The sequence below is a fragment of the Bos grunniens genome, chromosome 1, assembly GCF_055505025.1.
Source record: "Bos grunniens cultivar Pamir isolate PY7600 chromosome 1, Bosgru_T2T1.0, whole genome shotgun sequence".
NCBI classification, from domain to species: Eukaryota; Metazoa; Chordata; class Mammalia; order Artiodactyla; family Bovidae; genus Bos; species Bos grunniens.
The window spans coordinates 107062305-107090012 of NC_141165.1; the positions used below are offsets into that span (position 1 = coordinate 107062305).

A 27708-nucleotide genomic window follows, 5' to 3' on the forward strand; every position below is an offset into this window, starting at 1 on the left:
GGTCTTGAGACCAGCAGCATCAGCATCACCTAGAAATTTGTTAAAAAATGCCAGTGCTTTAGACCTACTCAAGACTTACTAAATCAGAAACTCTGGGAGTAGGACCAAAAGTCTGTATTCTGACAAGCCTTTGGGGTGATTCTGATGCATGCCCAAGTTGGAGAAACCCGAGACTAGCTTATTCCTGGAGGAATGGAATGCAGCCAGCATGAGAAAGGGAAATAAAACCACACCATGTGAACTATGGTACATCAAAGGAGCTGACGGTGTTTTAGCCAAGAGGATCGAAGATCTTAAATATATAGAGTTGCCTTCAACCACTGTATTTGTGAGAGAATGATTAGATTTCTTCCATGTCTCCTCAAATGATCAAAGACTGACCAGTGAGAAGAATTAGGAGTGAAAAAATGCATTCCTCTTAAGCTTCCTGAATTAATAATAATTCATATATCTCAGATGGGTACTGAATTCTCTAACACTGGAAAGCTTAATCAGTGACAAACCACTACATATGGGGATTTTATGAATATGAGTTAAAGAGTGAGGAGTTTTGTTTCACTTCAGTAGCTCTTTAAACCCTATTACAAGCCTATCAGTTACATCTAGCATTGATAGTCTTTTAAAACTTTCAGAGTATTGGATCAATCTTTGAGATAAGTTTTGGGCAGTATCTTTGAGATAATTTGGGGGCAGTCCAGAGGAAAGATGCCATTGTTTTAACTGTTCAAATTGCCTCTTTTCCTACACTTGAGTAAAAGATTGTAAGTATTTCAGATAGTGGGGAAAAAGAATTAAGAAAATTGCATAATGCCTCCTCCCAGAGAAAACCTCTTGTTAGGTTTCCTTCTTGCACAGCATTATTTTGATATCTATTTCTGCACTTTAAAGTGCAGAGCAAACCTTTTCCTCCCAATCTTTCCTCAGTTTTTAATAATCTCTTAAAATAAGTGTTAAAAATTTTCAGTTTAGCATTACCATACTATAAATCACAGACAGTAGTGTCCTGCATTTTAGAGTAGACTAATCCCATCATGTTTATTCATTCATTTCTGAAACATTTATTACTACATATAATGATAGACTGGCTATGGTATTTTCACTTTGTATGTTTTAATCCTAAGTGTGGATATAAAATTTTATTTTAGTGGATTTTTGAAGAATTTATTTTTAAAAACTATTGATTTTCAAGTTTGGTAATTATTGTGCTCTCTGTGGGAACTGTATCATATGTATTTTCCCATTGACGCAGGAACCCTTCCAACATTACAATTTGCTGCAGAAGCCCAGTTTACCCTGTACCTGACCAGTAGCCAAACTTATCATGAAGCATCATAGTGATTCAGAATTGAATTAAATATTCCATGCTATTTATGTTCACATTTCATTGTACCCAGTGACTTTTTAGATGCAATAGATTAATGGTACAATATCATACTACTGTATATTATGTAGTCTATTTATGACTCAGTAATCAGTCTGGAATCTAATATTTAGCCTTAAATAGATGATTAGAAATAGCTTAGGTATATCTAACAAAACTATAAATTTACCCTTAAGGAAACAGAAAAGTTTATGTATTGTAGAAGACAGTCTGTTCTCTGACCCAATAATAAATCTGTGATGTTTTAGAATGAACAAGAACTAAAAGTAAATTTTATTGAACATTTAACTGTAAATCTTTGGAAATTTCCTGTATTTATGCAGAAATAACCATATTTGGTCCCTTTGGTTAGCCTTCCAAAATCGAAAGATTAATATTTGTTGCATGGAATTTATCTTCTTACTTCTTCCTGAAATGTTTCAGCAAAATTAATGAGGCTGATCTATTGACCTTTTAATTATTGAAAACTCAGAATCTAAGACTCATTTTAATCTCAAAATTAATGAAAGCAAATTAAGTAGCCTTGGTTAGGTTAAAAAAAAAGTCTCTAGCAAAGCTAGGGATAATTATTGTATTCAAATAAGGAAAGAAAATAATGACTTCAACTCTTGCCTTACATTATCTAGTCAAACTTTAGTCTGAGTATGCATTTCCTTCTTAAATTATCAAATTCTTACATGTTTTTTAATATCAAACTCAAATGAAATTTAAAACAATGAAATATCTGTTCTTCTTTAATAGTTAACATTTTAGCCTTATGTTAGCAATACAAATTTCACAGAATTTGAATTTATGAAAAATCAGAATCTAAATTAGTTTTTGATAGTTAAAAGTAAATATCTATGAAGTGCAGGCTGTTTACCAAGCAGTGTGCCTGGTACCGTGTTTCTGTTAGGAGATAATAATTCAAACCAGTTGAGTATAAGATAAGGTCCCTGTCCTTTAGATGTCAAGTCCATTTTACAGATTATGTCTGCCTAATGCTTGAGAGAGATTAATTGATATGATAATACTATAACAGGCAAAATTCAAAATCCACTTTTTCTTGTTGACTTTACAAGAGTTTATATTTATTGTACAGGACAAGTTGGGGCATAAAATTAAAATTAGAAACAGTTTTTATCATCAAACAATTTTACCATCAAATAAGAGATCTGAAAGATACAAAATTAGTAGTGTGCATCAGTTAGGAAAAACAGGGAAAAGCATTTTTGCCCAAGTGATGAATAAATTTGAAAATATGCAGGCAGATTAGAAATGGTTACTATCAGTCATGAAATGTTTTCTTACTTTCAAAAATTGATCTTTACAGAGAATTTCTAATTGTTTTCTTCAGCCAGTTGGCAGAGATAATAGTTTTAATCTGAAAATTATCTTTATTTTTAAGATCCCTTTTTTGATCCAGCAAGTGGCCAAGTTCCTTTGCCTCCTGCTAGGAGATTACCAGGTGAAAATGTCAAATCCAACAGAGCATCACAGGACTATGATCCGCTTCCTTCATCTTCAGGTGAGTTGGCTAACAATACTAAGAATAATACTTACATTTGCATAGTGCTTTTTAGAGCACCTTTCATTCATTATATAATTTAACGAGTGCTGCCAGCCTAAGAAAGTATTTTTATCACCTCTGCATTTGCTCATAAAGCATGTATTATGTGAAGAATGCCTATAGAATTGTCTCACAGAAAATATTAAACTAAGCCTTAATATTAATTTTGATCTGTCAGTAAGGCATGTTCTGTGCCTCAAAAATCTATTCATTCTCTAACTGAGCTCATGGGAAGATCCAAGGCATCCAAGTAAGTAAATATTTCATTCTCTAACTTTTGTTTTGCCTTATCAAATATGAGAAATGGGAAAGATGTCTATGTACACTGAAATGTTGCATTCTCTTATTTTTCCATTAAGGAAAAAAAAAATTTCTTTAGAATTACTATTAGCACCAGACTGTTAATTTTCAAGCTTATTTAGGGCTATCATGCAATGTTCAGCTGCCACTCAGTAAGTGCTGGGGTGGTCAAAGAGTTGGTTCAGGATTTTGGTACGATGTTTCGGAAAACCCAGACTTTTTGACTAACCCAATAGAAGGATGTACCATTTCAGTAAGTACAAGTCATACTCATAGCCATTATTAATGAAATGCTGCTGATCTGCTTCTTCAGGATGCCTTCCTTGACCCACCATATCTAAAATAGCTCCCCCTACTTCACACAGTCACTTTCTATCCCCTTCTTTTGCCTTATGTTTCTAAATACCACCTTCCATTAATTTATTTGCTTGACTGTTTATCTCCTCACTCGAATATTAATGTTTTAAAGATATATCATGATTTGGTTCACTGCTATATCCTCAAGTGTCCAGAGGAGTGCCTAGCACATTTTTTTTGGATGAGTGGCTGGATACAAGGGAGGAGGGAAGAGTAACTGATAGATGTTATGCTGAACATACACATATTAAACAATTAAAACAATATATTTGTCTCACAATTAGAAGCATCAGAAGTTTTTCCTATGTAAATTCTTGTCCTGTATCAGTATTTTTTAACTATATTTTGACATTTTTTTTGAAGTACAGTTGATTATAATATGTTACTTTCAGGTGTATAACAAAGTATTATATAACTGAGTATATATATATGTGTGTGTGTGTGTATATCAGTTCTGTTCAGTCACTCAGTCGTGTCCAACTCTTTGCAATCCCATGGACTGCAGCATGCCAGGCCTCCCTGTCCATCACCAACTCCAGGAGTTTACTCAAACTCATGACAATTGAGTCAGTGATGCCATCCAACCATTTCTCATCCACTGTCGTCCCCTTCTCCTGCCTTCAATCTTTGCCAGCATCAGGGTCTTTTCCAGTGAGTCTGTTCTTTGTATCAGGTGGCCAAAGTACTGCAGTTTCAGCATCAGTCCTTCCAATGAATATTCAGGACTGATTTCCTTTAGGATGGACTGGTTGGATCTCCTTGCTGTCCAGTGGACTCTCAAGAGTCTTTTCCAACACCACAGTTCAAAAGCATCAATTCTTCAGCGCTCAGCTTTCTTTACAGGCCAACTCTCAACATCCTTGCATGACTACTGGAAAAACCATAGCTTTGACTAGACGGACCTTTGTGCCAAAGTAATGTCTCTGCTTTTTAGTAAATTGTCTAGGTTGGTCATAGCTTTTCTTCCAAGGAGCAAGCATCTTTTAATTTCATGGCTGCAGTCACCATCTGCCATGATTTTGGAGCTCAAAAAAATAAAGTCTGTCACTGTTTCCCCATCTATTTGCCATGAACTGATGGGACCAGATGCCATGATCTTAGTTTTTTGAATGTTGAGTTTTAAGCCAAATTTTTCACACTCGTCTTTCACTTTCATCAAGAGGCTCTTTAGTTTTTCTTTGCTTTCTGCCATAAGGGTGGTGTCATCTGCATATCTGAGGTTATTGATATTTCTCCCAGCAATCTTGATTTCAGCTTGTGCTTCATCCAGTCCAGCATTTCTCATGATGTACTCTGCATATAAGTTAAATAAGCAGGGTGACAATATACAACCTTGACATACTCCTTTCCCAATTTGGAAACAGTCTGTTTTTCCATGTTCACTTCTAACTGTTGCTTCTTGACCTGCAATACAGATTTCTCAGGAGGCAGGTCAGGTAGTCTGGTACTCCCATCTCTTGAAGAATTTTCGACAGTTTGTTATGATCCACACAGTCAAAGGCTTTGGCATAATCAATAAGCAGAAGTAGATGTTTTTCTGGAACTCTCTTGCTTTGTCAATGATCCAACAGATGTTGGCAACTTGATCTCTGGTGCCTCTGCCTTTTCTAAAACCAGCTTGAACATCTGGAAGTTCACGGTTCATGTACTGTTGAAGCCTGGCATGGATAATTTTGAGCATTCTTTGCTAGCTTATGAGATGAATGCAGTTATGCAGTCGTTTGAGCATTCTTTGGCATTGGAATGAAAACTGACCTTTTCCAGTCCTATGGCCACTGCTGAGTTTTCCAAATGTGCTGGCATATTGAGTGCAGCACTTTCACAGCATCGTCTTTCAGGATTTGAAATAGATCAACTGGAATTCCATCACCTCCACTAGCTTTATTTGTAGTGATGCTTCCTAAGGCCTACTTAACTTCGCATTCCAGGATGTCTGGCTCTATGTGTGTGATCACACCATCATGATTTTGTGGGTTGTGAAGATCTTTTTTGTATGTGTATATATATGTACTGTGTATATATAGTATATCTGTGTGTGTGTGTATAATATATATATATATATTCATCTTTAGATACTTTTCCATTATAGGTTACTACAACATACTGAATATAGTTCCCTGTACCATGCAGTAGGACCTTGTTTTTTACCTATTATATATATAGTACTGCTGCTGCTAAGTCACTTCAGTCGTGTCTGACTCTGTGTGACCCCATAGACGGCAGCCCACTAGGCTCCCCCGTCCCTGGGATTCTCCAGGCAAGAACACTGGAGTGGGTTGCCATTGCCTTCTCCAATGCATGAAAGTGAAAAGTGAAAGTGAAGGCACTCAGTCGTGTCTGACTCTTAGCGACCCCATGGACTGCAGCCTACCAGGCTCCTCCATCCATGGGATTTTCCAGGCAAGAGTACTGGAGTGGGTTGCCATTGCCTTCTCCAATATGTAGTACTATATATCTGCTAATCCCAAACTCCTAATTTATCCCTCCCTGCTCCTTTCCCCTTTTACACCAATTTGTTTTCTATGTGAGTTTCTGTTTCATAAATAGTTTCATTTATATCACTTTTTTCAGATTCCACATATAAGTGACATCATATGATATTTGTCTTTGTCTGATTTACCTCACTTAGTATCATAATTTCTAGGTCCATCCATGTTGGTACAAGTGGTATTATTTCATTCTTTTTTTATAGCTACATAATATTCCACTGTATGTATGTATGTGTATATATATAGTCTCTTCTTTATCCATTCAGCTATTGATGGACACTTGGGTTGTTTCCATATCTTGGCTACTTTAAATAGTGCTGCTATGAACACTGGGGTGCATGTATCTTTTTGAATTTTTTTATCTTTTCCAGATATATCCCTGGGAAATGGGTTGCTGGATCATATGGTAACTTGATTTTTCATTTTTTAAGGAATCTCTATATTGTTCTACATAATGGCTGTACCAGTTTATATCCTCCCCTACAGTGTAGGAGGGTCCTCTTTTCTCCACACCCTTTCCAGCATTTATTGTTTGTAGACATTTGATGATGGCCATTCTAACCTGTGTGAGGTGATATATCATTGTAGTTTTGATTTGCATTTCTCTAATAATAAGCGGTGTTGAGCATCTTTTCATGTGCCTCTTGGCCATCTGTATGTCTTCTTTTAGAAAGTGTCTCTTTAGATGATCTGCCCATTCTTTGTGTTTTGTAAAAGTTGATCTGGATGAATTGTTTATATATTTTGGAAGTTAATCCCTTGGTTTCCTCTAGTTTTATAATACCTGGCTTCTATTTAGGTCTTTAAACTCATTTTGAGTTTATTTTTGTATATGCTACTAATTTCATTCTTTTATATACAACTGTCCAGTTTCCCAACACCACTTATTGAAGAAACTGTCTTTTCTCCATTGCATATTCTTGCCTCCTTCGTTAGAGATTGACCATAAGTGTGTGGGTTTATTTCTGGGCTTTCTATCCTATTCATTGATTCCTGTTGTCTGTTTTTGTGCCAGTACAGTACTGTTTTGATTCCTGTAGCTTTGTAGTATAGTCTGAAGTCAGGGGTTGTGATTCCTCCAGCTCCATTCTTCTTTCTCAAGATTGTTTTGACTACTCAAAGTCCTTTGTGTTTTGATACAAATTTCAAAATTATTTCTTCTCTGAAAAGTGCCATTGGTAATTTGATAGGAATTGCATTCAATATGTAGATTGCTTTGGGTAGTATAGTCATTTTAACAATATTTATTCTTCCAATCCAAGAACAGAATATATCTTTCTGTTTACATCACCTTCAATTTATTTCATCAGTGTTTTATAGTTTTCAGAGTATGTCTTTTGCCTTCTTAGGTAGGTTTATTCCTAGGTATTTTATTCTTTCTGTTGTGACAGTAAATGGGATTGTTATCTTAATTTCATTGATACTTTATTGTTAATGTATAGAAATGCAACAGATTTCTGTATATCAATTTTGTATCCTGCAGCTTTACCTAATTCATTAACAAGCTCTAGTAGTTTACTGGTGGCACCTTTACAATTTTCTGTGTATAATAGCAAGCTATTTTCCAAAGTGACAGGTTTTTTTTTTTTTTTTTTTTTTTACTTCTTCCTTTCTAATTTGGATTCCTTTTTTTTTTAACTTCTCTACTGTGGCTACAACTGCCAAAGCTATTTTGAACAAAAGTGGCAAGAGTGGCATCCTTGTCTTATTCTTGATCTTAGAATGCTTTCAGATTTTCATTGTTGAATATGATGTTCATAATGGGTTTGCTCTGTATGTTCTTCATTATGTTGAGGTATGTTCCCTATATGCCTAAGTTCTTAACAGAAATGGATGTTGAATTTTATCAAAAGCATTTCTGTATCAAGATGATCATATGGTTTTTAGTCTTTAGCTTGTTAATGTGATATATATCAAATTGATTTATGGATGCTGAAAAATCCTTGCAATCCTGGGATAAATCCCACTTGATCATGATGTATGATCCTTTTTAATGTATTGTTGAATTCAGTTTGCTTTCAAGCTCAAATATCAGCTCACAGATTTGTTAATAGTGAGCAGTTGTCCATTCTGTAACATCCAATCAAGGTAGATAGCTACTTTGAGAATTACTAACACAATAGCTCTGTACTTGATGACACGCATGGGAGATACATAAAAATCCCTCTGTAGTTTCATAAGTTTTCACACTTGAATATAACTCGGAAAATTTTACTAACTTTTTCAAATTTTGGTCCATGCTGTCTTTACCAGTTTACTTCTAGCCAGTCCAATATTTCAGATATATCCATGGATACCCACTGAAACACTATTTTCAGTTGAAAGGGAAGATTTCCAGAATGATAGAAAAATGTGAAAGTCAGGAAAGACTATCTAACTATATATATATATATATATACATATATATACATATATACACACACACACATATATATATATAGTTAGAGAAGGAAATGGCAACCCACTCCAGTGTTCTTGTCTGGAAAATCCCAGGGATGGGGGAGCCTGGTGAGCTGCCATTTATGGGGTTGCACAGAGTCGGACACAACTGAAGTGACTTAGCAGCATATATATATATATGAAAATAAAGCAAATTCCTTGAGATGTTAAAGTACAACTTTGAGAACAGTGCCTTGACTGATTTAAAAATAACATTCTGTATCACCAGCTCTGTATTAACAGAAACATATTCTCAAGTTACAAAAAGGATTGTGGCCTAAACATTCTATTTTCACAACTTTATAGTTTACACCATAGCATGCAGGTATTATTGAGCCCAGAATAACATCATTTACATATATGATTTCAACTGGTAGAAATTTCAAGGAAGAACTCTGAGTGACAAACCCGTTGAAACATCCCCAGATAGGCATTTACCAGAAGCCTGAACTGGCTTTTTACCTGAGTGGAAAAACTAGTCTTGATATTACTTTGAGGGTCTCAGCTAGCTGTAGCATCAAATATTTCAACTGACTCCTTGAACTCTCTTTACAAACACAGTCAAACTACGGAAAATAAGATACTTTTTTTCTAGCAAGATACTTGTTCACATGCTCCTTCACAGGGCTACCAAGCTGTCCACTAGTTTATTTCATACTAGGAGAGGGACTTAGCTTGCCTTCTGGATTAGATCTTTCCATCAAAAACTTGAGACTGGATGATACGTGCCTTTGGGATACTAACAGCACTTATTTTGCAGTAGCATTTTTATACCATTAAGGCCTTTTTAAGATGACTGTTGAGGATTCCAGTATAATTTGCTGCATCTTATAAATTCCATTTCTGTTTTTTATGGTGGTCTAGTTGATGGTGACCAATTTATATTTATAAACTTTATGAAAAGAATATTTCTAATTCCAAAATTTTAATTGATTTAAAAGTATTTTCCTTATACACTTACCTAAAAAAGATGTGTGCATGTCTTCATATACAAAGAGCCTTCCAAATGTTTTATTCCTCCCCCTCCAAAAGTTTATAACTCTCTAAAGCTTTTAGATCTAACAGTATTTAATGATATGAATATGTTATAATGATAGTTAATAAGTGGATTTTACCAGCTTGTGTTAAATTCATATATACCTGTATATGGGTGACATATATTAGCAGAATTATTATTTTGCTAACAATCTGCTTATTTCTTCACATGGGGTTCATGTCTATACTAGCTATGCAGGAGCTTTTACACATTCTTCAGTTTGCTTTTCTCTTGTTGTGACACATATGTGCTACAGTTTGAATACCATTCTTTAAAAACCCAGGGAATCCAGCTGACAGAATACAAAGTCATAATGATGATGTGTTTTTGCTCATGCTGATGAGTACAGCTGAGCTTTTTAATATTCTTAGTATTTAGAAGGACATTTAAGGCAACACTTAATGCTAGAATTTCAGCACATGACTTGTATTAAATGTGTTTGTAACAGATATTATTACCAAGTATACCTGCAAAGTAAAGGAGGTCTCATAGAAGGAATTGATTCCAGTACTACTTTTCCTTCATTAGCTTAAAGGAAAAGTGATCAGATGTTGAATGAATTTTATATTAAGACCTCAATTGGAAACTATGGCTTCATTTCACATAAGAGTTGGAATTCTGTATTGTTATTAGCAATGTTTTAAGATAGTGTTTTTAAGGTTTTATGTTCCAGCAAAGGAAATTGCAGTGTTATAGAGTTTTACTTTAGTTCAGCTACCTAAAATGTTTTTCCTTATACACAGCTTCAGGTTTAAAACCACAGAACATAGTGTTGTTTTTCTTACAAACATAATACTAATACTTCTATAACAATTTTCTGAATGTATTAAAAAAGTTATAACCTAGGCTCTGTTTTTAACAATCATAATTACCTACTATAGTGTATGTGAAGATATTTGTAATTTAGTAAAAACTGTGTATCTAAAACATGTCCTTCTAAAATTAGAGAGTATATCGATAGTGGTAGCAATTCAAGTTTACATAATGAGTTTCAGAAATAATTGATCCAACTTATGTGTCAATAATAAAATGAGATTTATGTCTTAATGAGTTATTTATTTTTAATACTCAGGTATTGTTATACATGAACAAATATGTATTCCAAGATTCTTCATGTCCATCCCAAGTGTTGTCAGTGAATTACTAAAATAATCTTAGAAATTATACTCAAACTTTAAAAAAGATTATGTACAGTTTAGCACCTATAATTTTAAATATAGATAACAGAATTTAGTTTAATATGTTTTCAGTAGTTTTTATTATGGGATAAAGATCTAGCCATAACTTAAATGGGGGAGAGACAGCAATGTTTAGTAATGTACCCAAGGTCTCAAAGCTAGTAAATGATGGGATTTGACTCAGTAAGTATGCAGCCATTTATATTGTTAGGTTTAAAAACTTAACTCACCCATTCATATAATAATGATTGCTAAGCTGAGTTTGGAGATACCAATTAGAAAAATCAAAAACAGTAGCGAAGAAAGAGGGTACTAAGAAATCTAAAATTGTAGGAGAGATTTCAAAACTGCATTATGATCACATGACTTTAGGGAGCTACTGTGTGCTTTCTGTACTTTTTTAAGATTCTTGAGTTTAAGAAGCTCAAGAAGCTCAAGATTCTTTAAGATTCAGACTTGTAAAAAGCACAGTAGACAGAATCTTAAGCTTTGTTTAAAATTATTAAAGTAGTACATGGACATTAGAGAATAAAGTAGAATTTAAAGAAGCAAAAGTCACCTGGAACCATGTCATCAATAGAAACAGTATTGCCATTTTGGAGCCCGTCTTTCTAATGGTTGACCATGCACACATTCACACAGTGGAAATCATACTCCACAGTATAATATAGTATCATACCTTTCTTACACATCATTAAACTTTTTTTGAAATGTCAACGTCACTTTAAATTATTGTATGATAGTCCATCGTTTTGATATACTCTCACACTAGCACTTCTCAAATCTTTTTCCCCACCAAAGAGCTAACTCTGAATGACAAGGGGATTACGTCTTTAACTAAAAGTGGACAGTCACATGCAGGGAATTGCCTTAAAAATCTTTGTTATTTCAAAAATGTCTACAAATTTTACTTTTTACTTGGTATGTCTACATTTCCATCTTTAAAAACATTTAAGTCTCTCATATCCTTGAGTAAAACTAGTGACCAGGAAGATGTACTGTTTGTATCTGGTGGCTCCTCATCTTCTTGCACTTACTTGGATAATGTTGCCCTTGCTCCTAGGAGTTCAAAAATACCATGAGCATGGACAGTGACCCCAGAATAAACACATGTGTTTCCAATCACATTTTTAAGTATACATGTATTCAGGTACAGAAATCCCCACAGAGCTTGTAAAATTCACAGTCATTCCAGTGTACTACAAAACTACAACATAACTCCTTTGAGGGAACTCTAAGATGGGTTCATCTGCTCCTTTCCTTCATCTACACATTCCAATGTAAGGACCTGGTGTCTCCTCTTTTAGACACTGTGAGAAAGAAGTGGGGACAGAGAAGGCTGAAGCCCATGAATTTTAGGAAGAGGTATCTAGAGAGAGGGGTTGGCTTTAAGTGATGTGATATAATCATCAGCATGAAGCTTTTTTAACTTTTTTTTTTTTATTCTTAAAGGTTACACTTCAAGTTGTAAGAGATCTTGCTTGTTGGTATCTTGCTTAAAAGTTTATAAGAGCTCACTATAAATTCCAAGGTTTTTTTTTTCCTGTTCCACACTTGAATCCCTATTGATTTATAGTAATTGCTCTTCTGTACAGCATTTGAGTACAGTGGTTACCATTACAGATGTGAATTCATTGTCTTCTCTTTTTCAAAGTCTCCTCAGCACATACACCAAGCATTACATTAATTCATATACTCCCTGAGAAGAGATAAGTTACACCTCTAAAAATGGAGACAGAAAAGTATATTTGCAGAGTGAGAATTATAAAAGCAAACTGCTTACTTAGCTGCAAGTCACTCTAAATCTTAGTGGCCAAGCAGAGATGAATCTAAGTCTCTGAGTGGTGCTCCTCATTGACATCCTCACCTGGAAAAGTTGTAGCTGTCAGTTGCTGGTGCAGAGCTACACTATACAATAAAACAGTCAAACAAAAAATTAAATTCCAAATTGAATAAAATACTCATCAATAAATAGAAATTTATATATAACAGGTGGCAAAAAGTCACAACATATCTTCCACTTACTTCCATTCATGGGCTCTAATACATGATACTGTTCAACTCAGGGCATCTGTAAGATTCCAAACACATGTCAGGTTAGGGTGGCGAGGACTAGGGTTAAATAAGCTGGTATATACGAGAGTTTTGTATTTTAAAAAAAAATGTATTTGTGGACGCACTAATCTTTACTTCGGAGGTTTGTCCTTTTTACTGAAAATATATCCAAAATCTGTTGTGATTCTTTCCACAAGTGGTTTGAATCATTTCCTCAAATATCATATCTATTGATATTTGAAATAGACCAGAGATACGTTAACTCCTCTAGTTTTAATTTAATCATTTTGTGGGGTGTTTCATTTTCCCTAACATTTGGTTTAACCTAACTTGGGCTTCCTGAATTATGCTTAGTTCTTATGATTTTTTAAGAAGAGAATAACTTTCTCAAGAAAAAATTATCATCTGCATGTTCCCATTACATTTGGCCAGTATTACCTACAGCAGCCTCATAGAGCGAATAGATTTCTTGGGGGATTTTCTTGGTGATAGATGTCATATTTTTTAGAGTCATCTACGGAGATCAAAGACATGTGTTTATTAAGTCTAAAATCTAAAAGTTCTAAAACTTAATTTTTTATTATACCATGAGATGTCTTGCTGTTACAGCATCTTTCCCAGTTGAGTAGTCTACACAGCTATACTTATCAAAAATGCTTCATAGTCATGTGTCTTTCTCAGTATTGTAGACAGGAATAAAAGAACAGTATTGGAAAAATTCTTCAAAAACTACAAGGAATTTAACTTTGTATTTAATTCTAGGTCCTTTTCACACCGAAAAATAAGCCAGAACAGACAGTATTTCAATGTATAAATTCCGTGGTAACTGATTAAAGGAAGTCTTGCTAGAATCTTTAATAGTTTTTTGGAAGGGATTAGAAGCATAATTTATTGTCCATCTCTGCATGACATTAATGGAAATACTTAATAGAAAAATAAATGAAACCTCAACAGTAAGAAGTGCAATTTACTAGACCATAATAATTTGAGATGTTTAGTTGCAGATACACAAAACAGCAGACTTTACCAAGAACCAGAAACTAATGTGTGTTCTTATGTCTAAGTAGAATGAGCTTTATCTATAGCTATAATATTTTTTCAAACTAGATATTATTCTGTAAGAAAGAAACAAAAATAAGACTATCATCCAATTTTGTGTAGAACTAAATATTTTCATCCTGGAAGCTTTTGTGTATGTTGATAGTGCTAGAATTGCAAATAGAATTTTTTTTTATTACCTTCTCACACAAATATACTTTTGAGAAAATGTGAAATAATGTATCAGATGATTCTCAGATTTACATTTATTATTGAAAATATCAGCTTACAGTGTTTGCAGACGCCATCAGGAAAGTTGGCGGAGTAGAGATGAGGAAGGACAGGACGAGCACAGGAGTCATGAGGCATTTGTGTTCTAGCCTCACTTCTTCGTTTGTTAACTGTGTCCCTGAATGTTGCACTTGTCAGTCATCTAAGAAAAAAGGGATTAAATAAATATTGATGTCTGTCTTGTAAAATTTATGCCATCAAACATTTATGGGTTTAAGACAACTTTTAATCTCTTTTTAAAATCTAGGCTTTTGATAGTACATACCATGTACAGATAAATGGAAATCTGTGATAAAAGTGCCCCCTTAAGTTACTGGCCCACTTCCTGGTGATCTGCATGGTGGTGGCCTATATTTTCTTTGTTCTTAATGAGATTACTTTCCATTTTTGGACACCAGTGTCATTTGGTTTAACTTTGGGAAACGAATACCAAGAGACTGACCTGGAACCCAGTTCTCCACTGTTTCTGCTGGCTTTGCTTTTTTTTTTTTTTCCAAGCTAAGCTTTCTACATTGGAATCTGGATGAAGTATTTCAGCAAAGCACCAACCTATTGACTAACGGCTGTCTGAAAGCATCTGCTATTTCATTATTTCCCCCAGCATCAGTAAGGCCTCACTTTCCAGCATTCTAACTGGAAAAATATGCTGCAAAGCGTATTTCTCAGAAGTCTTGCTTATGACATGGGGTGGGACGTAGGACCTGATGGGGATGTTCTAGCAGGAATATCATTGAGCTTGTAACAGTTTCTTTCAGTAGAAACTTCCCAGGAAATTATCTCCACCATAGTAGAGAAGGGTTACTGTATTGCTAGAGTGAAAGCTTTTCTTTTTCAGTTATTTTTTTTTCCTTCTATATATTTTATTTCATATGATTTAAAGAATAATATGTAGAAGTGGGAAGACATTTGTGTTAATTTCTCAAATTTCCAACACACCTTACCTTTGTTTTCCTGACATTCAAAATAGGGACAATATAACCTATTCAACCACAGTATATAAAAACGGTTTTTGTAGAAACAATGAAAAACTGTTTTAATATAAAATAATGAAATCCTACTGATGTATAATATCTTTCTTTTTATCTCTTTATTTAAATACTTCTCTTTAAAATCTACTCAGATGGTTCACAAGCACCAGCCAGACCTCCTAAACCACGACCCCGCAGGACTGCACCAGAAATTCACCACAGAAAACCCCACGGGCCTGAGGCAGCATTGGAAAATGTCGATGCAAAAATTGCAAAACTCATGGGAGAGGGTTATGCCTTTGAAGAAGTGAAAAGAGCCTTAGAGATAGCCCAGAATAACGTGGAAGTGGCCCGTAGCATCCTTCGGGAATTTGCCTTCCCCCCTCCAGTCTCCCCACGTCTAAATCTATAGCAACCAGGATCATAAAGACCAGAAGGCGAAGCAATCGCTGACTATCCCAGGCGTGTGGAGAGAAAGAGACGGGATTCAAGAGAGAAGCTTTCTCCTCCTCACGTGGCATCTTTGAGAAGAGAGGCTTGGAAGTGGCTGCTTCTCAGAAGACAGCTGCTGCTTGCTCAGGATGCCAAGGGCTGCGGCTTCCTTCCTCTTGCTAGCCATACTTTTAAATCAGGGTTGAACTGACAAAAATAATTTAAAACGTTTACTTCCCTTGAACTTTGAATCTGTGAAATGCTTTTCCTGTTTACAAGTTGGCAAAGTTGCAGTTTGTTTTTTACTTTTGTTTTCAGATTTTTGGTTTTTTTTGATACCTGTACTGTGTTCTTGATCAACCCTCTGTGCAGTGGTCAGGTCTGCTGTAACATTTCCCACCAGCTCCCTTGCTGTGTGCGTCAACAGCGAAGTCACATATTCATTGTGATCACTCCCATCCCAGCCCCCTACCCAGGTCCAGTTTCATTTCTCCCATTTACAAGATGCTTTAAAGGTTCTGATTTTCAGCGTATCAAACTAATGCAAAACAAGTGCGTGGCCTTCACTACTGAGTGTTCTCTTTGGAAACCATCACTGTTGAGAGATGGGGAAAATCTGAATGTATAAAGCATTTTTGGTTAATGAACTGCCTTTTATAAGGGATTTTCATATAATATAGACAAGCTTCCCTTTTTGGTGTAAGTTTTGTGATCGTTAATCTTCCACACTCTCATCTTTGTCATCCTCGAGGTGTAATGACTATAAAAAGAAAAAAACACAATAATAACCTGAAATATTGGAAAGCAACTACTGCAGAGGTGGGAGAAATACACTTGCAGATGACAGCGCCATGCTAAAGTTAGATCACGAGGTCCCTTGGTATTTATGCCCGCATTACCGATGAGGCGTACTGAGTAAGAGGGCCATCTCCCAGAAGTGTATTAGTAATTTTCAGATAAAATTATGAGCATACCTTTCCCAAAGTGGAACAGACTTCATTTCCTGTTTGAGTGATTACACTCTGGTACCTAACAAGTTTAGGAACCAGTTCATCTTGCAGTGGAAACAGTAAATCTTTGATGCACTGTTAAGTGCTAATGCTACTGTGGCAACGTTGTATTTTTTTTTTTTTTTTTGCAAAATTCTTAATAATTTTCTACCATCAAATTAGAGTTCATATTTAATTTTTAGAGTCTCATTCATTGCTCCACGTTGTTCCATCCAGTCAGGTGAAAGAAATTTATATAGTTTTGCCTTTTTTGCAAAATGAAAGTAGGTTCTTCAGAAACCACATTATTACTTTTAAACCTACAGATATTTATTGGGCACCTGTGATGTGCTCTGTGCTGTCAGGCACTGTGTTCTTAAAGCACAAACCATCACAAAGTGATTGCATTGTGGTATTCTGTTATCCTTTATCCGCACTTTGGATGGTCAGAAAGTGTCTCTGCTAGACAAAAGCATGGAAGGTTTCCACCAGCGCTTCAGAATTTTCAGGCAGTCGTCTTTTTAAATTATTATTTAGTAAAGAATTGAGACAAAACCAGGTCTGTGTTAAATGCTTGACCCACAGGTGGTTTTCTAAATGTGTAGTGCCTGCGGGTTTGTGCACGTTTCTGTTACTCGTTTACCTTCACACAGTGTGATGTAAAAAGATGCATCTGATAATGAGTGCCTCTTTGGGATTTGAAAGCATGTGACCAAACGTGTAGCAGAGCCAAAGGAAACTAAGTCAAGACTTGTACAGTCCTTGTGTTGACCCGGGGAGGGAAGCAGCACATTTCTTTGCGAGCTGACACGTGCCCTGACTTGACAACTTGGTCTCCTAACATGAGGTCCTTGAGGAGTCATAGGCCTTGGGTAGTTTGTGCTCATGTTTTAATTTCTTCATCTGATTCTGAGCTGGTTCATGTCCCTGGAAGAGAATTTTTAATTTGCCTTAAATGTTCTTCCTGTAAGTATATGAGGGCAGTTTTTTATACTTTTAAAAATTGCATTGGCTAATTCTCCATCGCTTTATGAACTCCATGTTACAGCATCATGATTTTTCATTTGTTTTTATTAGTTTCTGATGTCATGCTGAAATAGCACTGTGTTTTGGGTTTGTTTGTTTGTTTTATGAGTTGCTGATCTTCGGTACAGTCTAAAAGCCAAAAGTTGCCACTTCATTGTGATAACATTGTATAACATTCTTAATAGATCAGGGAAGGATGTAAAATGTGAGTGTTAGAAAGCATAGTATAATCTCATTCAAACAATCTTAAAAAATGAGTGAACATTTCCAATGAAAGTGAGAAAAAAAATAGTGACAACATAGTAAGTTTAGATCTGAAATTTTTAAAATCTGTTTTGCAAGAAAACTTACTAGCCTGCACGAAAATCTCTCTGTACCTAGTTCTCAATAGCAACCATTAGTTTTCCCATGAAAAAGACCAAATCAAAAATTTGTATGGAATGGAAAGAGTGGAAACTTTCTATCAAACACTGTCATTGAAAACTTACTGCTACCTATTACTTAACTCAAAAAAGATTTTTTTGAGGAAATAATTAAAAACACAGTTTTTAATCATAAAAGTGACTAGCCATTAATGGCTGGAAATGATCCAGGTTTGGTTTCACTGTGATCCAAAGTTTGACATTCCTCTGATTTCTCAAAATTTGGTAATATGATTATTTTTAAAGCCAGTACAACATGCTATTTATATAATTAAAACAGATCATGGCCAACATTAACCTGCTCTCCCCTGTGCCCTAACATATTCTGGGGCAGAAGTACTTACCTTTAAAGATAATACAGTAAATTATCTCCATAATTAATCTCTCTTTCCCCTTTGATGTCTATAATATCTATCCTGGCCAAATTTTCTAGAATTGAATCAGCAGAGCTTATGTTCAACTTGAACTTCTTTCCATAAAGGTGACCCCTCCCCGTCCATATTCCCTTGCCTATATTGCAAATAGTCTTAATAACAGAACCCTAATTGCCCATGAACCTCAGAGGGCCCATTGGTTAACTCAATATTCCACACACACGAACACTTGCAAAGATTTCTTCATAATGTGAATTTTTCTCTTGTTCAGTTCCAGAAGCATTTCTTACAGTTTGGACATTATTTTTCCTCTCAGATCTTCAACTTGAAGCTTTAATTTGCACTGAATTATCTAACCCAGTTAAATTTTTCAGTTTTTTTTCTCTTATGCTGACAGATTTGAAAGCAAATCACAGTATGTTTTCAACAATACAGGTACTGCCTGTTGACCTGGAATTTTAGTGCTTCTAGGAAGAGTTTGCAGAAAATGACAGCAGTTGAGTGAAGGGTTTTCTTCTCAATTACTATTTTATTTTTAATGCCTTTTAAAAACTTGTCTAATGTGGCAAAATAGCTATGTGTTCAATTAATTTATATTTTATTCATCCTTTTTCAATTCTGGTTATTATGTAAACTCCAGTACAATTTTATCTGTTCTTTTAAGGTATTTTATAAAATGAATGTTAACAAAAGCAGAGTTGGTATATTATTTTTCAAATGAATGCAAACATTTCAGAGCAGTTCTATGTTGTATTTTTTATCTTCACATTCAGAGCTAATGGTCAACATTGTATCAAGTACCCATCCCAAATGATTCAATTATTAAATAACAAAACCATATCATTTAAAGGTATTTCACATAGATAAGCTACTCCCATGCCTTAGAACTGAAAAGTCAAAGTTATATTAAGGCTCTGAGTAAGAAATACCAAATTCGGGAAAAGCTGATTGTCTTCTAATGACATACCATATAATTGATATTTCTTAAAAGTAACATCTATTCTTTATATTCTTTAAATTCTTGATTATTCTAATCATTTGTCACTGACCAGTACATATCAGGGAGAGGACAATGGAGACAAACCATGTTAATAACTGCTTTTATATCAGAAACCATAACAGAATGTTGTGAAAATCACTGGTACATGCATAGTAGTAATAACTAACTATACTTTCAAAGAACACACAATTAAATGGGAGCTGCAAGCACATAATTCCAATACAGAGAACACTGTACAGAAGTTATCACATTATACTGGCATTATGTACATATGGTAAGTGCTAAGAACCCAGGTCTCCTGCATTGCAGGCAGATTCTTTACCAGCTGAGCCACCAGGGAAGTCCAAGAATACTGGAGTGGGTGGCATATGCCTCCAGCAGATCTTCCCGACCTAGACATTGAGCCAGCGTCTCCTGCATTGCAGGCGGATTCTTCACCAGCTAGCTGAGCTACCAGGGAAGCCCCGAAGAACTATGTTGGGCCCTTAATATATGCAAGGAACTTAGTGTTAAAGCATGTAACAACCATCATGCCTCTTCTAGGACTGTCAAAGTAGGGTGTGATATGTTCCTTCTGAAAAGTCAGAGAAATAATAAGACTGAATAGCATTTTGTTAGCCTAAAGAGAAATAAGGTTTTTGTTGTTAAGAACTCAGGAGGTAAAGCTTTTCAAACAGGAACAGCACACATGATAGAACACTTGTTATTCAGACAAAGGTGACAAGTACTAGGATGCTTGGAACACAGAAGGGACTAGGAGGCCACCTTGATGACCGAAGGTGAAGGGCCACGCAGCGTCTCAGGTCCTAGGAATCAGGTTAGGAATCACTTGCTGGAACTCAGATGATAACATCCATGAAAATGCTTAGAGATTGGGGTGTATTTAACAGGAATTGCCACATCAAATTACAATCTGGCTGTAAACTAAAGGGAAATTTAATTTTCAGGCCTCTCTTTTATGTCCCTCTTGATTTTCAAGAGAAACTTGGGTGGTATTCTTACCTATTTTTGCTGCTTTTTCATCCTCACTGCCACCACCCTCTTTGGGGTCTTAATTTTGACTCCCCTAGAATTTTTAATAGCCTGTAATTGACCTCTGTGGCTCTAGTGCAAGGCAGACTGAAGTTTCTGAAATTCAAATTCAATGTGCCGCCTCCATGTAAAACCCCTGAATACTCTATGGTAGAGATCCCTTGTCTGCATTCCTTTTCCTACTCACCTCCTGTCCTAGACCCTCTTCAATTCTGCTGAGCTGGCAACTGTCCACATAGGCTCTACGTCTTTATACTTGCTAGTTCTGACTGTTCTTTCCCCTTTTCCAGCCTAGCCAACTCATTCTTTAAAATCTACCTCAAGTATTTCTCCTGTGAAGCATTTCTTATCTTATCCCACAGTCTGAGTTAAGCATGTCATCGTCTACATCTCACATAGTACCAGTATTCTAATGCTTATAGTGTGGTTTTTGCAGTTACTTCATTCCACAGATGGCCCCAACTAGACTGAACTTTAGTAGAGGAAGCATGTCTAATACATGTCTACGTCCCAAGCTCCTACTATAGAGCCCAGCACATACTAAACAAAATGCTTCAAATAGATGAAAATGCACTCTTAAGCAGCCAACAGTGGAAACAGTTCTGAAAGCTCTGCAACTAGCTCCCTGCATGCAATGCCATCTCTTTAATTGTGCTTTCTTCATCCATGGACCAGGACATAGATAAGTCTACTCACTAATGTGATTACAGTAGAAGCCTAAGTTTTTCTTCACTGTATGGATGGGGAGCAAAATTAATTAGTAAGAAATCAGATTCACAAAAGCTAGATTTTAAAATTTAGAGATAAATTTTTTAATTTATTCTTTTTTAGTAACTTAAGAATACTTAATTCTTCATAAAGAGTTTATGACAAACATGTCCAAGAAACTACTACTCACACATTCCCATGATGTAACAGTGGTTAAGAGTGCAGGAATCTTAACTCTGGAATCAGACTGCCTAAGATCAGTTCCTACCTCTGCTCCAAGTTATATGACCTTAGGTGTCCTAACCTCATTGTGCATCCATTGCTTCATCAGTAAAATAAGAATAGCAGCTAAACCTACAGTAAAGGATTTATAGGGGGCTTGTGAGTCAATACTGATAAAGAACTTAAAATGTGTCTAGTACCATTGAATGCTCAATAAGTGGCAGTTCTAATTACCGCATTCCTTAAAGAACTTAAGCCCCATTTCATCTCTTAGGATCTGCAGAGTAGATGGCAAAGGAGCATGTCAGATCTATCCTGTTACGTCATATAACAAAAGGTAGACGACAAAGGAACAAGATTGTTCTGGCTAAACTGAGAAAACTTATAACTCTGAAAGGTAATGAGCTACACATTCTGTTGACAAATTGTAGAGTTGAGTTTTTTAACATAAAACATTTACTATCATCATGTGCTCTTCTGTACTTGGTACACAAAGCCCAGTACAATGAAAGTAGAGATTAGAGATGATAATGTGGCTAAATCTCCATGGTTACTCTGGGTTCCTCAAGAGCTACATTCTCCCACATTGACACCTCCCCCCCCCAGACCAAATATTCAGAAGCTCTCTTATCAATGATGAAATTTTAAAGTTTAAAATCTAGCTCAAGCACAACAAATAACTTTTTTCTTTGGGATATAGAGAAAAGTGGCATAATTAGCGGGTTCCTTTAGTCTCTTCAAACTAAACCACAGATTGAAGACTTTTCCTAGAATGAGGCTAAAGCCCCAGTACTGAAAGCAACAGGTATTAACTAAATGCCTCCATATTCTAAAACCCACCTAGCAAACCTCTGCAGGATTCATTCTAGGAGCAGCACTCTCATCCACAGCCCTCTAGATATATACACAGAAGATGATGGACTCAGGGGCTGGCCTGGGAGAAGGGAGTAATGGGTGTGATGTTACTGACTGAATCCACCCCTCCCAAGCCAAACAATGTTAAGTCCAGAAGAGAGTCAATTACAGAGATTAAGAAACTCATTGCATTCCACTGAGTATCTGCTTACACAGTGGACTTACTGATGTGCCGTCTGTGTCTGAGCAAAGTGAAAACAAGACAGTGAAGAGAGACTGGCAGCGAATCACCTGAGAAGGAGCCTCACTGTTTGCAGGGCAAGGATATATATTCTTACAAGACAAGCAGACCCCTGTTGAGGCAGCTGACCCTGAGCCATCTTGTCACAAGAACACAATACCCCAAGTACAAAAAGACTATGATCTGTATTCCACTGGACCAGGCATGAGGGAACCCTGCCACTGAATATTTTCTGTCAGATAGTAACAGTGAAAAGGAAAAAAGTTAAAAGCAGCAACAGAAAAAACATACAAGGGAACCCCCACAGAGTTGATTTTTCATCACAAGTTTTCAGTAGAAGTGCCATGATATATTTCAAGTGCTAAAAAGAAAAACTACCACCAAGAATTCTCTATTTGGCAAGGTTATTACCGAGAATTAAAGACAGAATTTCCCAGACAGGCAAAAACCTTTTTAAGAGAGTCCATCACCACTAAAACCAGCCTCACAAGAAATGTTAAAGGATCTTAAGGAAAAGAGAAGAGGGTACACCCAGAAATAAGAAAATATTTAAAAGGAAAAAAGTTTCTATCACTGGTAGGCAAATACATAGTAAAGGCAATGGATCAACCACTTAAATAGTGAGTATCAAGGTTAAAAGACAAAATCAGCTATCACTACTAGGAGTTAAGGGATATGAAAAATAAAAAGGTATTAAATATGATGTCAAAAGCATAAAATATTGAGGTAATGTGGTAATAAAAAAAAACCTAAACCTTTTAGCATGTGTTCAAACTTAGGTGACTACCAGCTTTAAACAAATAGACAGACATGAACCTCACGGTAACCACAAAGCAAAAACGTATCATAGATACACAAAAAATAAAGGAACCTATATAACATTAAAGAGAGTCAAACCACAAAAAGGAAGATTTAAAGAAGAAAAAAGGATTACAAAGGTAAACAAAAAACATTTAACAGATGGCAGTAAGGATATACTTACTGATAATCACTTTAGATAGCAATGGACTAAATGCTCCAATCAAGACACAGGGTGACTGAATGGATAAGGAAACAAGACTCATATACACTGCCTACAAGAGACTCATTTCACTCACTTTATAACTCGTTTAAAGACACCCAAAGGCAAAGTAAAAAGATGGGAAAAGATATTCAATGTAAACGAAAACAAAAAGAAAGCTAAGGTTTTTTTTAAAAAAAAAAGCTCAGATAGCAATACTTAGACAACAGACTTCAAAATGAAGATTATAAGAAAAGGAAGAGCATTACATAATGATAAAGGGGTCAATATGAAGATTCAGAAATACTTATTCACCCAATACAGGAGCACCTAAGTATATAAAACAAATGTTAACAGACATAAAGGGAATAAAGGGAGAAATTGACAGTGAAGCTCTATACAGTCAGCAAAAACAAGACCAGGAGCTAACTGTAGCTCAGATCATGAGCTTCTTATTGCAAAATTCAGACTTAAATTGAAGAAAGGAGGAAAAACCACGAGGCCATTCAGGTACAACCTAAATCAAATCCCTAATGATTATACAGTGGAAGTGACAAACAGATTCAATGGATTAGATCTGACAGATGGAGAGCCTGAAGAATGATGGATGGAGGTTTGTAACACTGTACACGAGGCAGTGACCAAAACCATCCCCAAGAAAAGGAAATACAAGGCAAAACAGTTGCCTGAGGAGCCTTACAAATAGCTGAGTAAAGAAGAGAACTGAAAGGCAAAGCAGAAAGGGAAAGATACATCCATCTGAATGCAGAGTTCCAAAGAAGAGCAGGAGAGATAAGAAAGTCTTCTTAAGAACAATGCAAAGAAATCCAGGAAAATAACAGAATGGGAAAGACTGGAAAATTAGAGATACCAAGGGAACATTTCATACAAAGATAGGCACAATAAAGGTTAGAAATGGTAAGGACCTAACAGAAGCAGTAGATACTAAAAAAGAGGTGGGAAGAATACACAGAATTGTACACAAAAGGTCTTAATGACCTGGATAACTAGTATGGCGTGGTCACTCATCTAGAGCCAGACATCCTGGAGTGTGAAGTCAAGTGGCCATAAGAAAGCATTACTACAAACAAAGCTAGTGAAGGTGATGGAATTCCAGCTGAGCTATTTCAAATCTTAAAAAGATGATGCTGTTAAAAGTGCTGCACTCAATATGCCAGCAAATATGGAAAACTCAGCAGTGGCCACAGGACTGGAAAAGGTCAGTTTTCATTCCAATCCCAAAGAAAGGCAATGCCAAAGAATGCTCAAACTACTGCACAATTGTACTCATTTCACATGTTAGCAAGGTAATGCTCAAAATCCTTCAAGCTAGGCTTCAACAGTATATAAAGAACTTCCAAATGTTCGAGATGAATTTAGAAAAAGGCAGAGGTTCCAGAGATCAGATTGCCAACATCTGTTGGATCATAGAAAAAAAAAAACAAGAGAATTACAGAAAAGCATCTGCTTCACTGACTACACAAAAGCCTTTGACTATGTGTATCAGAACAAACTGGAAAATTCTTAAAGAGGTGGAAATACCAGACAATTTTATCTGCCTCCTGAAAAACCTGTATGGAGGCCAAGAAGCAACAGTTGGAAACAACAGTAGGACATGGGACAATGAACTGGTTCAAAACTGGGAAAGGTGTCCAGCTAGGCTGTATATTGTCACCCTGCTTATTTAACTTACATGCAGAGTACATCATGCACAATGTGGGGCTAGATGAAGCACAAACTGGAATTAGGATTGCTGAGAGAAATATCAACAACCTCAAATATGCAGATGATACCACACTAATGTCAGAAAGGGAAGAGGAACTAAAGACCCTCTTCATGAAGGTGAAAGGCAAGAGTGAAAAAGCTGGCTTAAAACCTAATATTCAAAAAATTAAGATCATGTCATCTGATCCCATCACTTCATGGAAAATAGATGGATAAAAAATGGAAACAGTGAGAGACTTTATTTTCTTAGGCTCCAAAATCATTATGGACAGTGATTGCAGCCAAGATATACAAAGATACTTGCTCCTTAGAAGAAAAGCTATGACAAACCTATACAGCATACTAAAAAGCAGAGACATCAGTTTGCCAACAATGGTCTGTGTAGTCAAAGCTATGGTTTTTCCAGTAGTTATATATGCATGTGAGAATTGGACCATAAAGAAGGCTGAGCTCCAAAGAGTGATGTTTTCAAGCTGTGGTTTGAAACTGTGGTGCTGGAGAAGACTCTAGAGAGTCTGTTGGATTGCAAAGAGATCAAACCAGTCCATCTTAAAGGAAATCAGTCCTGAATATTCATTGGAAGGATTGCTGCTAAAGCTGAAGCTCCAATACTTTGGCCACCTGATGGAAAGAGCACTCTCATTGGAAAAGACCCTGATGCTAGGAAAGATTGAGGGCAGGAGGAGAAGGGGGTGACAGGGGATGAGATGGATGGATAGCATTATCAACTCAATGGACATGAGTTTGAGCAAAATCTGGGAGATAATGAAGGAGAGGGAAGCCTGGTGTGCTGCAGTCCATGGGGTCATAAAGAGTCAGACATGACTGAGTGACTTTCACTTTCACAAAATAGAAACAGACCCACAGATATAGAAAACAAACTTATGGTTATCAAAGGCTAAAGGAGGTAAGAGGGATAAGTTAGGAGTTTGGGATTAATAGATACAAACTACTACATATAAAATAGATAGACAGAGTCCTACTGTAGAGCACAGCAAACTATATTCAATATCCTGTAATAAACCATAACAGAAAAGAAAAAATACCTTGAAAATGAAAACAGAAAGACAACTTTTCAAAATCTATGAGATACAGCAGAAGCAGTTCTAAGAGAAAAGTTCATAGCAATGCAGACCTACATCAATCAAGACATAAGAGAAAGCTCAAAGAACATAACTTTACATTTTAAAGAATTAGGAAAAGAAAAACAAATAATCCCCCAAAGTTAGTAGAAACAAGGAAATAATAAAGATCCGAGTAGAAAAAGATAATATCAATTAAACTAAGAGGTGGTTCTTTTAAAAGATAAAGTTGGCAAACCTTCAGACAGATTCTTCAAGAAAAGAGGGCCCAAATAAAATTACAAATGGAAGGCAGAAGGTATCAAAGATACTGAAGAAATAAAATTAATCCTTGAGCAGTGCAAGAGTTAGTGTACTGACCCTCCACACAGTCAAAAATCTGTGTACAACTTATAGTTGGCCCTCCTTATTTATCATTCCTCCATATCTGTGGTTTCACATACAAATTCAATCAATCATGGGTCTTGTAGTACTGTAGTATTTATTATTGAAAGAAATCCACATATAAATGAACCATGCATTTCAAACCACTGTTTTCAAAAGTCATTGTACAATTATAAGAGACTACAAACAAAGATATGCTAACAAACTGTACAACCAAAAAAACTGATACATTCCTAGAAACATAATTTTCTAAGACTGATCAAAAGAAGAAAAAATAGAAAATCTGACCTGACCAATTACTAGTAATGAAATTAAATCAGTAATCGAAAAAAGCAGAAGCTCCCAGAAAGCAATGACCAGGACCAGAAGGCTTAACAGGAGAATTCTACCAAACATTAAAGAGGAGTTAATACATATCTTTCTCAAATTGTACCAAAAATAATCACAGAGAAGGAACCACTTCCATACTATGAGACCAGCATCACCATTATACCAAAACCAGACAAAGATCAGACAAAAAAATTATAGGCCAATATTCTTGATAGAGATGGATGCAAAAATTCTCAACAGAATATTAGCAAATGGAATTCAACAATACATTAAAAAGGTCATACACACATGAGCAAGTAGGATTTATTCCAGGGATCCAAGGTTGATACAGTATTCATAAAATCAATGTGATACACCACATTAACAAAACAACAAACTCACAGCTAAATCATACTCAATGGTAAAAAGCTGAAAGCTTTTCCCCTAAGATCTGGAATAAAACAAAGATGCTCACTGTCCCTACAGGGGACACAGGTTCAGCCCCTGGTCTGGAAAGAGTCCAAAGCCTTGGAGCAACTAAAGCCTGTGCATCATAATTATTCAGTCTGCACTCTAGAGCCCGCAAGCTACAACTAGTGAGCCCACACGCTACAACTACTGAAGCCTGTGTGCCCAGAGCCTGTGCTCTGCAACAAGAGAAGCCATCACAGTGAGAAGCTCATGCACCGCCACAGAGAGTAGCCCCTGCTTGCCACAACTAGAGAAAGCCCACGTGCAAAGACCAGCACAACCAAAAGTAAATAAATAAAAATTTGGAAGGGAACAAGTAAAGCTGCCACTGTTAGTACACGACATACTATATACA

General features: G+C 35.9%; 2 protein-coding genes across 31 annotated transcripts in view; one reads left to right on the forward strand and one right to left on the reverse strand.

Moving 5' to 3' along the window:
- Window positions 1-19016, forward strand: part of CBLB (Cbl proto-oncogene B) — a 229570-nt gene extending 210554 nt beyond the window's left edge. For all 12 annotated transcript variants that reach the window (XM_086320905.1, XM_086320913.1, XM_086320864.1 and 9 more), the window contains 2 exons: window positions 2769-2888; window positions 15234-19016. In XM_086320905.1, coding sequence (XP_086177031.1) covers window positions 2769-2888; window positions 15234-15493 — 380 coding nt within the window. In that variant the 3' untranslated portion in view covers window positions 15494-19016. The remainder of the gene's footprint in view (window positions 1-2768; window positions 2889-15233) is intronic.
- Window positions 10593-27708, reverse strand: part of LOC147380062 (uncharacterized) — an 85021-nt gene continuing 67905 nt past the window's right edge. For 9 of the 19 annotated variants that reach the window (XR_015134549.1, XR_015134577.1, XR_015134569.1 and 6 more), the window contains 3 exons: window positions 14113-14255; window positions 12755-12800; window positions 12150-12637 (listed from right to left, as the gene is read on the reverse strand). The gene's annotated coding sequence lies outside the window, so the exon portion shown is untranslated. Of the gene's footprint in view, window positions 11789-12020; window positions 12040-12149; window positions 12638-12754; window positions 12801-14112; window positions 14256-27708 lie in introns of those variants that run through there. The other 10 variants (XR_015134585.1, XR_015134492.1, XR_015134547.1 and 7 more) reach the window with 9 other exon arrangements.